Genomic DNA, 14,143 nt, shown 5'->3' with positions numbered 1-14,143 from the left:
ATAGGAGGAGGGTCTAGGTATAGAGTAGCCAACAGGAGGAGGGTCTAGGTATAGTGTAGCCAATAGGAGGAGGGTCTAGGTATAGAGCAGCCAACAGGAGGAGGGTCTAGGTATAGAGTAGCCAACAGGAGGAGGGTCTAGGTATAGTGTAGCCAACAGGAGGAGGGTCTAGGTATAGAGTAGCCAACAGGAGGAGGGTCTAGGTATAGAGTAGCCAACAGGAGGAGGGTCTAGGTATAGAGTAGCCAACAGGAGGAGGGTCTAGGTATAGAGTAGCCAGGATGAGGGTCTAGGTATAGAGTAGCCAACAGGAGGAGGGTCTAGGTATAGAGTAGCCAACAGGAGGAGGGTCTAGGTATAGAGTAGCCAATAGGAGGAGGGTCTAGGTATAGAGTAGCCAACAGGAGGAGGGTCTAGGTATAGAGTAGCCAACAGGAGGAGGGTCTAGGTATAGAGTAGCCAACAGGAGGAGGGTCTAGGTATAGAGTAGCCAACAGGAGGAGGGTCTAGGTATAGAGTAGCCAGGAGGAGGGTCTAGGTATAGTGTAGCCAACAGGAGGAGGGTCTAGGTATAGAGTAGCCAACAGGAGGAGGGAATAGGTATAGAGTAGCCAATAGGAGGAGGGTCTAGGTATAGTGTAGCCAACAGGAGGAGGGTCTAGGTATAGTGTAGCCAACAGGAGGAGGGTCTAGGTATAGTGTAGCCAGCGGAGGAGGGTCTAGGTATAGAGTAGCCAACAGGAGGAGGGTCTAGGTATAGAGTAGCCAACAGGAGGAGGGTCTAGGTATAGTGTAGCCAGCAGGAGGAGGGTCTAGGTATAGAGTAGCCAACAGGAGGAGGGTCTAGGTATAGAGTAGCCAACAGGAGGAGGGTCTAGGTATAGAGTAGCCAGGATGAGGGTCTAGGTATAGAGTAGCCAACAGGAGGAGGGTCTAGGTATAGAGTAGCCAGGAGGAGGGTCTAGGTATAGAGTAGCCAACGGAGGAGGGTCTAGGTATCAGAGTAGCCAACAGGAGGAGGGTCTAGGTATAGAGTAGCCAACAGGAGGAGGGTCTAGGTATAGAGTAGCCAACGGAGGAGGGTCTAGGTATAGTGTAGCCAATAGGAGGAGGGTCTAGGTATAGAGTAGCCAGGATGAGGGTCTAGGTATAGTGTAGCCAACAGGAGGAGGGTCTAGGTATAGAGTAGCCAGGAGGAGGGTCTAGGTATAGAGTAGCCAACAGGAGGAGGGTCTAGGTATAGTGTAGCCAACAGGAGGAGGGTCTAGGTATAGAGTAGCCAAGAGAGGAGGGTCTAGGTATAGAGTAGCCAACAGGAGGAGGGTCTAGGTATAGAGTAGCCAATAGGAGGAGGGTCTAGGTATAGAGTAGCCAACAGGAGGAGGGTCTAGGTATAGAGTAGCCAATAGGAGGAGGGTCTAGGTATAGAGTAGCCAACAGGAGGAGGGTCTAGGTATAGTGTAGCCAATAGGAGGAGGGTCTAGGTATAGAGTAGCCAACAGGAGGAGGGTCTAGGTATAGAGTAGCCAACAGGAGGAGGGTCTAGGTATAGTGTAGCCAACAGGAGGAGGGTCTAGGTATAGAGTAGCCAACAGGAGGAGGGTCTAGGTATAGAGTAGCCAAAGAGGAGGAGGGTCTAGGTATAGAGTAGCCAACAGGAGGAGGGTCTAGGTATAGAGTAGCCAACAGGAGGAGGGTCTAGGTATAGAGTAGCCAGGATGAGGGTCTAGGTATAGAGTAGCCAACAGGAGGAGGGTCTAGGTATAGAGTAGCCAGGAGGAGGGTCTAGGTATAGAGTAGCCAGGATGAGGGTCTAGGTATAGAGTAGCCAACAGGAGGAGGGTCTAGGTATAGAGTAGCCAACAGGAGGAGGGTCTAGGTATAGAGTAGCCAGGAGGAGGAGGGTCTAGGTATAGAGTAGCCAAGGAGGAGGGTCTAGGTATAGTGTAGCCAACAGGAGGAGGGTCTAGGTATAGAGTAGCCAATAGGAGGAGGGTCTAGGTATAGTGTAGCCAACAGGAGGAGGGTCTAGGTATAGTGTAGCCAGGAGGAGGGTCTAGGTATAGTGTAGCCAACAGGAGGAGGGTCTAGGTATAGAGTAGCCAGGATGAGGGTCTAGGTATAGAGTAGCCAGGAGGAGGGTCTAGGTATAGAGTAGCCAACAGGAGGAGGGTCTAGGTATAGAGTAGCCAATAGGAGGAGGGTCTAGGTATAGAGTAGCCAATAGGAGGAGGGTCTAGGTATAGTGTAGCCAGGAGGAGGGTCTAGGTATAGAGTAGCCAACAGGAGGAGGGTCTAGGTATAGAGTAGCCAGGAGGAGGGTCTAGGTATAGAGTAGCCAACAGGAGGAGGAGGGTCTAGGTATAGAGTAGCCAACAGGAGGAGGGTCTAGGTATAGAGTAGCCAACAGGAGGAGGGTCTAGGTATAGTGTAGCCAATAGGAGGAGGGTCTAGGTATAGTGTAGCCAACAGGAGGAGGGTCTAGGTATAGAGTAGCCAGGAGGAGGGTCTAGGTATAGTGTAGCCAATAGGAGGAGGGTCTAGGTATAGTGTAGCCAACAGGAGGAGGGTCTAGGTATAGAGTAGCCAACAGGAGGAGGGTCTAGGTATAGTGTAGCCAACAGGAGGAGGGTCTAGGTATAGTGTAGCCAACAGGAGGAGGGTCTAGGTATAGTGTAGCCAACAGGAGGAGGGTCTAGGTATAGAGTAGCCAGGAGGAGGGTCTAGGTATAGTGTAGCCAAGGAGGAGGAGGGTCTAGGTATAGTGTAGCCAACAGGAGGAGGAGGGTCTAGGTATAGAGTAGCCAGGAGGAGGGTCTAGGTATAGAGTAGCCAGGAGGAGGGTCTAGGTATAGAGTAGCCAACAGGAGGAGGGTCTAGGTATAGTGTAGCCAATAGGAGGAGGGTCTAGGTATAGTGTAGCCAACAGGAGGAGGGTCTAGGTATAGTGTAGCCAATAGGAGGAGGGTCTAGGTATAGTGTAGCCAAGGAGGAGGGTCTAGGTATAGAGTAGCCAATAGGAGGAGGGTCTAGGTATAGTGTAGCCAGGAGGAGGGTTAGTATGTGTGCCAGGAGGAGGGTCTAGGTATAGAGTAGCCAACAGGAGGAGGAGGGTCTAGGTATAGAGTAGCCAACAGGAGGAGGGTCTAGGTATAGAGTAGCCAACAGGAGGAGGGTCTAGGTATAGTGTAGCCAGGAGGAGGAGGGTCTAGGTATAGAGTAGCCAACAGGAGGAGGGTCTAGGTATAGAGTAGCCAGGAGGAGGGTCTAGGTATAGAGTAGCCAACAGGAGGAGGGAATAGGTATAGAGTAGCCAACAGGAGGAGGGTCTAGGTATAGAGTAGCCAACAGGAGGAGGGTCTAGGTATAGAGTAGCCAACAGGAGGAGGGTCTAGGTATAGAGTAGCCAACAGGAGGAGGGTCTAGGTATAGAGTAGCCAATAGGAGGAGGGTCTAGGTATAGAGTAGCCAACAGGAGGAGGGTCTAGGTATAGAGTAGCCAATAGGAGGAGGGTCTAGGTATAGAGTAGCCAATAGGAGGAGGGTCTAGGTATAGAGTAGCCAGGAGGAGGAGGGTCTAGGTATAGAGTAGCCAATAGGAGGAGGGTCTAGGTATAGAGGCCAGAATGTCAGTGTGGAAGACCAGGAAACATGAGATGCAGGGGGCGGGGCGTACGGACACCAGAGCTGTGCTGCTGGGGCTGGTGCCTGCTCGGCTCACACTGGACCATGTATATGGGGGGCTGGTGAACCGTCTGGGGGACTTTGTAGGGGTGTGGGCTCGGCTAACACTGGACCATGTATAGTGGGGGCTGGTGAACCGTCTGGGGACTTTGTAGGGGTGTGGGCTCGGCTCACACTGGACCATGTATATGGGGGGCTGGTGAACCGTCTGGGGGACTTTGTAGGGGTGTGGGCTCGGCTAACACTGGACCATGTATATGGGGGGCTGGTGAACCGTCTGGGGGACTTTGTAGGGGTGTGGGCTCGGCTAACACTGGACCATGTATATGGGGGGCTGGTGAACCGTCTGGGGGACTTTGTAGGGGTGTGGGCTCGGCTAACACTGGACCATGTATATGGGGGGGCTGGTGAACCGTCTGGGGGACTTTGTAGGGGTGTGGGCTCGGCTCACACTGGACCATGTATATGGGGGGGCTGGTGAACCGTCTGGGGGACTTTGTAGTGGTGTGGGGCGTCAGGGGTTCTATGTACCGTGGAAGAGGACGGGGGCTTGGTTCTAACTTTCTAGTCTGCTGAAGTGAAGTGGGGTTTGTGCATTTGGTGATGTAACTGTTAATAAAAAGGTATTATAAAATAAAATAAAACTCTCTCGTTGAGCCTGTTGTGAGCTCCATAGGGCTCACTTTAGCACTGCTCTCTAATCCCCAGCCTGATTAGGCCCTAATCCTGGCTGCCTTCTCATCTGTCTAATGAGCATCCTCCAGCACCCCTGCTGCTGCAGACACCTTGTTACACAACTGCACACCGAACAGACACACACACACTAGACACACACACACACACACAAGCCACGGCACACTCCTAATGCGATGTGCTCCAGGCACCTTCTCTGTACTACACAAGTACACACACACACACACACACACAGTGTACCTCACTGCTCACACACACTGCACAGACACACACACAAGTACACACACACACACACCAGCCACAACAGAGGCACATGCCAGCAGCAGCTCACCCGCCCACACCAGAACAGGCTGAAGAGCAGATCAGTGGAGAATAGATCCTCCACACAGACCTTTATTCCTTATGTGAAACCATTAAAAGCCCAGGAAACATATGTAACCTATTCAAGTGTTTGTGTGAGCACACACACACCGACCTGTTCTTCAGACGAAACCTACAAATAATAGAATATAGTAGAAAACCTTCCAGTTAATAGCAGCGTCACAGACACCAATATACTGCATTCATGCATCTTCTTGGCTGCGCCTCAAATGGCACCCTATTCCCTACATAGTGCACTACTTTTAACCAGAGCCCTATGGACCCTGGTCAAAAGTAGTGCACTATATTTTTACATTTTAGTCATTTAGCAGACGCTCTTATCCAGAGCGACTTACAGTTAGTGAGTGCATACATCTTTTTTTTCATACTGGCCCCCCCGTGGGAATCAAACCCACAACCCTGGCATTGCAAACGCCATGCTCTACCAACTGAGCTACATCCCTGCCGGCCATTCCCTCCCCTACCCTGGACGACGCTGAGCCAATTGTGCGCCGCCCCATGGGTCTCCCGGTCGCGGCCGTCTACGACAGAGCCTGGATTCAAACCAGGAGCTCTAGTGGCGATGCAGTGCCTTAGACCACTGCGCCAATCGGGAGATATAGGGAATAGGGTGCCATTTGGGACAAATACCCTGTAACGTCCCTGTTCTAAGACAGACACTTACCAGGCTTCTTCTTGGCCACTTCTTGAACCTGGATCCTCTCTAGTTCAGCCAGACAAGCGGGCTCTGAGGAAGACAACAGAGAAGGGATGACGGGCAAAGCATTTCAACTGTTCTATTCTAAATGGAATTTCAATCAATCCTTTTCAGAATCACACTTTTCTCCTGTATTGATTGGTTTAGTAAATCTTGTATTTCATCCCATTTATACTCTGTGCTGAGTGAAATAGCATAATGGATGCCTATGGATGAGAGTGAGCCTTTGAGAGAAAGACAAATAGAGAGAGAGGAAGAGAGAGAGAAAGAGAGAGAGAAAGATAGAGAAAGAGAGAGAGAAAGAGAGAGAGAGAGAGAGAGAGAGAGAGAGAGAGAGAGAGAGAGAGAGAGAGAGAGAGAAGAGAGAGTTTGTGCGTGTGTGCTGTAAATCCAATCTTATCCTGTAGATGTGTTATAAATGTGTTGTAAATCAGATAGTACTAATTACTGAATAAACTGTGTAGAAACATTGATTCTTGGACCTGACGTTACATTTCATCAATATAATATAGTAGTGAAGTGCACTGGATAGATCGAACAGAGATGATTAGCTATTCCTCCATTACAGATGAATGGATCAATGTAATCTCTCCATGACATCGATGGGTTAAATTAAACGCCTCGTCAATAATCTCAGCTCATATTTCTAATGATCTACATTATAATCTAAGGGGAAGGAGAAGCTCATGCATAGGCTTTAGCTCAGCGGGCTAACACAGTCATGTGGTGCACAGGAGACCCAGGTTGGAACCCTGGGTCAGTCAGTCAGTCGGTCAGTAACCCTCACATCCCCTCCAGAAGCAGAACCCTGGGTCAGTCAGTCAGTAACCCTCACATCCCGTCCAGAAGCAGAACCCTGGGTCAGTCAGTCAGTCGGTCAGTAACCCTCACATCCCCTCCAGAAACAGAACCCTGGGTCAGTCAGTAACCCTCACATCCCGTCCAGAAGCAGAACCCTGGGTCAGTCAGTCAGTCGGTCAGTAACCCTCACATCCCGTCCAGAAGCAGAACCCTGGGTCAGTCAGTCAGTCGGTCAGTAACCCTCACATCCCGTCCAGAAGCAGAACCCTGGGTCAGTCAGTAACCCTCACATCCCCTCCAGAAGCAGAACCCTGGGTCAGTCAGTAACCCTCACATCCCCTCCAGAAGCAGAACCCTGGGTCAGTCAGTAACCCTCACATCCCGTCCAGAAGCAGAACCCTGGGTCAGTCAGTAACCCTCACATCCCCTCCAGAAGCAGAACCCTGGGTCAGTCAGTCAGTCGGTCAGTAACCCTCACATCCCGTCCAGAAGCAGAACCCTGGGTCAGTCAGTCAGTCGGTCAGTAACCCTCACATCCCCTCCAGAAGCAGAACCCTGGGTCAGTCAGTCAGTCGGTCAGTAACCCTCACATCCCGTCCAGAAACAGAGGCAACACTATTGGTGATGTATTTATCTCAGCAGTCTAACACAGCCTTATGATAGATGTTATTTGACTGTTACACAGTAAATATATTTTCAAAACGTGTCAGAGATAACACAATACAGTCAGGACTTATTTCCATTGTGGCCCCTTAAAACCCAGATTGGTCACACACTCACTTTCCCTCCAGAAGCAGAGGCACCATTCTGCGGTGGATACCTTCCCATCCTTGTAGCTGTCACAGGAGTTGAAGAAGGGCCGGATGCACACCTCATACTTGTCCAGGTTGATAGCTGCCAGCTCCCCCTGAATTATATTTTATTTTGGGTAAAAATAATACATCATGTATACGTCAAACTAGATGTGAATCTGATCTCTGAAGATAACTCCTGAAAGCATTAATTAAAACACTTGCTTTCAAAGTGGTCCTCGATGGTAAAACAAATAAAATAATTAACGGACAAGACAAAGTCACCTGGTCCAGATACAGATCGTTATTAGTGTCCAGCTTAGAGAACATCCAGCCTATGGAATCTTTACAGCTGGCCACCAGGCTCCTGTCCAGGACTGAGGATAGAACAAATACAAATAATTATACATTTTATTTAAAAGCTGTCTTTCAAGACACATCAAATCAAAGTGTAGGTAAAATCAAATCCTAGTTCAATTAAAAATCAATCAAAACAAACACCAAATGAAACAAAAAAAAGTGATTAATCTATGGAACCCAGGTCTCCCTGGAAAACAGTGGTAATTGTTACTGAGTGGACTATCCTGGCTAAATAAATACAATGAAATGACTTGATTGTGAATGTGATTCACTTCACTCCTCCTCTTCCCGTCTACTGCCACATAAGGCATATTTTAAGGGAGGCCTTCATAGGGTGCCTGCTATCTCTGTCTAGATGGGAGGGCTGAGGATGACAGAGTGGATGTATGAATGTTTATTCTTTATTCATTATTATACTGGCCAGTGTCATATTCCATATTTCATCAACTTACAGTTCTACAGTGAGGGAAAAAAAGTTTTTGATCCCCTGCTGATTTTGTACGTTTGCCCACTGACAAAGAAATTATCAGTCTATAATTTTAATGGTAGGTTTATTCGAACAGTGAGAGACAGAATAACAACAAAGAAATCCAGAAAAACGCATGTCAAAAATTTTATAAATTGATTTGCATTTTAATGAGGGAAATAAGTATTTGACCCCCTCTCAATCAGAAAGATTTCTGGCTCCCAGGTGTCTTTTATACAGGTAGCGAGCTGAGATTAGGAGCACACTCTTAAAGGGAGTGCTCCTAATCTCAGTTTGTTACCTGTATAAAAGACACCTGTCCACAGAAGCAATCAATCAATCAGATTCCAAACTCTCCACCATGGCCAAGACCAAAGAGCTCTCCAAGGATGTCAGGGACAAGATTGTAGACCTACACAAGGCTGGAATGGACTACAAGACCACCGCCAAGCAGCTTGGTGAGAAGGTGACAACAGTTGGTGCAATTATTCGCAAATGGAAGAAACACAAAATAACTGTCAATCTCCCTCGGCCTGGGGCTCCATGCAAGATCTCACCTCGTGGAGTTGCAATGATCATGAGAACGGTGAGGAATCAGACCAGAACTACACGGGAGGATCTTGTCAATGATTTCAAGGCAGCTGGGATCATAGTCACCAAGAAAACAATTGGTAACACACTACGCTGTGAAGGACTGAAATCCTGCAGCGCCCGCAAAGTCCCCCTGCTCAAGAAAGCACATATACAGGCCTGTCTGAAGTTTGCCAATGAACATCTGAATGATTCAGAGGAGAACTGGGTGAAAGTGATGTGGTCAGATGAGACCAAAATGGAGCTCTTTGGCATCAACTCAACTCGCCGTGTTTGGAGGAGGAGGAATGCTGCCTATGACCCCAAGAACACCATCCCCACGTCAAACATGGAGGTGGAAACATTATGCTTTGGGGGTGTTTTTCTGCTAAGGGGACAGGACAACTTCACCGCATCAAAGGGACGATGGACGGAGCCATGTACCGTCAAATCTTGGGTGAGAACCTCCTTCCCTCAGCCAGGGCATTGAAAATGTATCGTGGATGGGTATTCCAGCATGACAATGACCCAAAACACACGGCCAAGGCAACAAAGGAGTGGCTCAAGAAGAAGCTCATTAAGGTCCTGGAGTGGCCTAGCCAGTCTCCAGACCTTAATCCCATAGAAAATCTGTGGAGGGGAGCTGAAGGTTCGAGTTGCCAAACGTCAGCCTCGAAACCTTAATGACTTGGAGAAGATCTGCAAAGAGGAGTGGGACAAAATCCCTCCTGAGATGTGTGCAAACCTGGTGGCCAACTACAAGAAACGTCTGACCTCTGTGATTGCCAACAAGGGTTTTGCCACCAAGTACTAAGTCATGTTTTGCAGAGGGGTCAAATACTTATTTCCCTCATTAAAATGCAAATCAATTTATAACATTTTTGACATGCGTTTTTCTGGATTTTTCTGTTGTTATTGTGTCTCTCACTGTTCAAATAAACCTACCATTAAAATTATAGACTGATCATGTCTTTGTCAGTGGGCAAACGTACAAAATCAGCAGGGGATCAAATACTTGTTTCCCTCACTGTATGTTTCACCCTGATCCGTTATTCTTCAGTAGTTGTATGAATGTTGTTGTGATGTCATGTTGTTGTACTGACATGTTGTTCTCTTTCTGTCCTCTGTCTCTCCTCCCTCTGGCTGAGAATGTGCTAATTTGGGTATAGCTCTTTATGGGTGAAGGTTTCATTACGGACTGACATAATTGAGATGTCAGCTGTGAATCAGTGCATAAAGGAGTGTACTGGAAGAGAGGAAAGAGAGAGAGAGAGAGAGAGAGAGAGAGAGAGAGAGAGAGAGAGAGAGAGAGAGAGAGAGAGAGAGAGAGAGAGAGAGAGAGAGAGAGAGAGAGAGAGCAGAGAGTGAGAGAGAGAGAGAGAGAGCAGAGAGAGTGAGAGAGAGAGAGAGAGAGAGAGAGAGAGAGAGAGAGAGAGAGAGTAGAGAGTGAGAGAGAGAGTGAGAGAGAGAGAGAGAGAGAGAGAGAGAGAGAGAGAGAGAGAGAGAGAGAGAGAGAGAGAGAGAGAGAGAGAAGAGAGAGCGAGAGAGAGAGAGAGAGAGAGGCGGTGCCAGCTCCAGGGACACAAAAGCACACACACACTCACCAGAGGTGGTACCAGGTCCAGGCTTGCCTGAGTTGTTCTGCTTGGCGTTTCCATGGAGCAGTTGGAACCAGTCTCTGAGGCGGTCTCCAAGGTCTGCCAGGTCCTGTCCAGTACAGCTCTCCGCTGAGGGGAGGAGAGGGGAAGCCTACAGCTCATAACATAACACTGGCACAGACACACACACACACACACACACACACACACACACACACACACACACACACACACACACACACACACAGACACACACACACACACACACACACACACACACACACACACACACACACACACACACACACACACACACACACACACACACACACACACACACACACACACACACACACACACACACACACAGACACACACAGACACACACACACACACACACACACACACACACAGACACACACACACACACAGACACACACACACACACACACACACACACAGACACACACACACACACACAGACACACACACACACACACAGACACACACACACACACACAGACACACACACACACACACAGACACACACACACACACACAGACACACACACACACACACACACACACACACACACACACACACACACAAACACACACACACACACAGACACACACACACACACAGACACACACACACACACACAGACACACACACACACCCACAGACACACACACACACACACACACACAGACACACACACACACACACACACACACACACAGACACACACAGACACACACACACACACACACACACACACACACACACACACACACACACACACACACAGACGCAAACAGACACACACAGACACACACACAGCTGGCCTGGGACTCACCTTCCCCGAGGTAACCATCATTTATATCCATCACTAACATACAGTAGGACAGGTCTCATTGAGTCCACAACTACCTCATTCACTATCTCAATAAATATAATCACACAGTATTTGTAATAATCAACACATTATCCACAGCAACATGGAGCACAATTACAGAACAACACACTCTGACAGAACAACACACTCTGACAGAACAACACACTCTGACAGAACAACACACTGACAGAACAACACACTCTGACAGAACAACACACTCTGACAGAACAACACACTCTGACAGAACAACACACTGACAGAACAACACACACTGACAGAACAACACACTCTGACAGAACAACACACTCTGACAGAACAACACACTCTGACAGAACAACACACTGACAGAACAACACTCTGACAGAACAACACACTCTGACAGAACAACACACTCTGACAGAACAACACACTCTGACAGAACAACACACTTGACAGAACAACACACTCTGACAGAACAACACACTCTGACAGAACAACACACTCTGACAGATCAACACACTGACAGAACAACACACTCTGACAGATCAACACACTCTGACAGAACAACACACTGACAGAACAACACACTCTGACAGAACAACACACTCTGACAGAACAACACTCTGACAGAACAACACACTCTGACAGAACAACACACTCTGACAGAACAACACTCTGACAGAACAACACTCTGACAGAACAGCTGTTAGGTAGCAGGACTGTGACTGTATGAAAGCAGAGAGCAGCTACTGTGTGTGTGTGTGCTTGCCGTGTTTGTCCTCGGTCTCTGTGATGGGGGCGGCAGCGGTGACACAGGGACACATGCCCTGGCATTTAACACTCAGCTCCTTCCCTGTTAGACAGCCCTGCTGCTCCAACTTACACTGGAGGAGAGAGAGAGATAGGAGGGGAGAGAGAGAGAGGGAGAGAGAGAGGGAGGGGGAAGAGAATGGAGAGAGAGAGAGAGGGGGGGAGAGAGGGTGGAAGAGAGAGGAGAGGGGGGGAGGAGAGAGGGTGGAAGAGAGAGGAGAGAGAGGGAGGGGGGAGAGAGAGGAGAGGGGGGAGAGAGAGAGAGAGGATAAAGCAAGAGGGAGAGAGGGAGAGAGAGACAGAGAGAGAGAGTGATTACACTGCAGTTCAGCAACAGGAAAAATCTACACAGCCATTTACACTACATGACCAAAAGTATGTGGACACCTGCTAGTCGAATATCTCATTCCAAAATCATGGGAATTAATATGGAGTTGGTCCCCCTTTGCTGCTATAACAGCCTCCACTCTTCTGGGAAGGCTTTCCACTAGATGTTGGAACATTGCTGCGGGGACTTGCTTCCATTCAGCCACAAGAGCATTAGTGAGGTCGGGTACTGATGTTGGGTGATTAGGCCTGGCTCACAGTCGGCCTTCCAATTCATCCTAAAGGTGTTCAATGGGGTTGAGGTCAGGGCTCTGTGCAGGCCAGTCAAGTTCTTCTACACCGATCTCGACAAACCATTTCTGTATGGACCTTGCTTTGTTCCCGGGGGCATTGTCAATGTGAAACAGGAAAGGGCCTTCCCCAAACTGTTGCCACAAAGTTGGAAGCACAGAATCGTCTAAAATGTAATTGTATGCTGTAGCGTTAAGATTTCCCTTCACTGGAACTAAGGGGCCTAGCCCGAACCATGAAAAACAGCCCCAGACCATTATTCCTCCTCTTCCACCAAACTTTACAGTTGGCACTATGCATTGGGGCAGGTAGTGTTCTCCTGGCATCCACCAAACCCCAAACCCAGATTCGTCCGTTGGACTGCCAGATGGTGAAGTGTGATTCATCACTCCAGAGAACGCGTTTCCACTGTTCCAGAGTCCAACGGAGGCGAGCTTTACACCACTCCAGCCGACGCTTGGCATTGCGCATGGTGATCTTAGGCTTGTGTGCAGCTGCTCGGCCATGGAAACCCATTACATGAAGCTCCTGACGAACAGTTATTGTGCTGATGTTGCTTCCAGATGCAGTTTGGAACTCTCTAGTGAGTAGTAAGGCCATTCTACTGCCAATGTTTGTCTATGGAGATTGCATGGCGGCGTGCTCAATTTTATACATCTGTCAGCAACGGGTGTGGCTGAAATACCCGAATCCGCTAATTTGAAAGGGTGTCCACATACTTTTGTATATATAGTGTACATTAATCAGAGACAAGAGCACAGAGCTAATCGTCATTTTAAAATGACATACACACAGAAACACATGCACACACACACACACTCACACGCACACACACACACACACACACAGTCTTGTACAGCTAACCTTGTGGGGACACACAATTCAGTCCCATTCAAAATCCTATTTTCCCTAACCCCTAACCCTAAACCTAACCCTAACCCTAACCTTAACCCTAACCCTAACCTTAACCCTAACCCTAAACCTAACCCTAGCTGTCACGCCCTGACTCAGGGGACGGTTATTTGTTGAGTCAGGGTGTGTATATTTTGTGTTGTGTTTATTTCTATGTTTAGTTTCTAGATCGTTTAGATCTATGTTGGCCAGGGTGGTTCCCAATCAGAGGCAGCTGTAGCTCGTTGTCTCTGATTGGGGACCATACTTAGGCAGCCTTTTGGCACCAGTCAGTTGTGGGATCTTGTTCCGTGTGAGGTATGTTATTTTGTCGACCTTGGACTTCACGTTTCGTTTGTTGTTTTGTCGTGTGTTCAGTACGTAAATAAATATGAATACATATCACGCTGCGCCTTGGTCCTTCTCGTTAATGAACGATCGTGACACTAGCTCCTAACCCTAACCCTAAAACGAACCCTAGCTCCTAACCCTAACCCTTAACGTAATTCTAACCCTAACACTAACTCTAACCTTAACCCTAAACCCCTGGAAATAGCATTTGACCTCGTGGGCACTAACAAAATGTCCCCAGTTGGTCACATTTTTGTTTGTTTACTATTCTTGTAGGGACTTCTGGTCCCCACAAGAATAGTTAAACACGTCCACACACACACACACACACACACACACACACAGTGTTACACCAGTGATACACAGGCACGCTCGCACACACACACACAGCTTAATGTGAATTTACAACAGTAGCACTCTTACTATTCCACCTGCAGCAGAGAGCGAGAGAGCGAGAGAGAGAGAGAGAGAGAGAGGCACACACACTCAAACACACATGCACACACACACGCACACGCACACACACTCACCTGAGGCGGTGCCAGGTCCAGGCT

At 48.4% G+C, this 14,143-nt stretch overlaps 1 protein-coding gene across 1 annotated transcript in view; it reads right to left on the bottom strand.

The window, feature by feature from the left end:
• Nucleotides 1–14,143, bottom strand: part of LOC121530810 (testican-2) — an 86,208-nt gene that overhangs the window by 21,498 nt on the left and 50,567 nt on the right. The window contains exons 6-10 of the mRNA XM_045209905.1: nt 11,689–11,803; nt 10,048–10,170; nt 7,333–7,424; nt 7,037–7,163; nt 5,423–5,485 (exon numbers count right to left, since the gene is read on the bottom strand). Of these exons, the coding sequence (XP_045065840.1) occupies nt 5,423–5,485; nt 7,037–7,163; nt 7,333–7,424; nt 10,048–10,170; nt 11,689–11,803 (520 nt within the window). The remainder of the gene's footprint in view (nt 1–5,422; nt 5,486–7,036; nt 7,164–7,332; nt 7,425–10,047; nt 10,171–11,688; nt 11,804–14,143) is intronic.

This window comes from Coregonus clupeaformis, chromosome 31, assembly GCF_020615455.1.
Source record: "Coregonus clupeaformis isolate EN_2021a chromosome 31, ASM2061545v1, whole genome shotgun sequence".
Taxonomy (NCBI): domain Eukaryota; kingdom Metazoa; phylum Chordata; class Actinopteri; order Salmoniformes; family Salmonidae; genus Coregonus; species Coregonus clupeaformis.
This window is presented reverse-complemented; position numbering and strand designations above follow the sequence as displayed.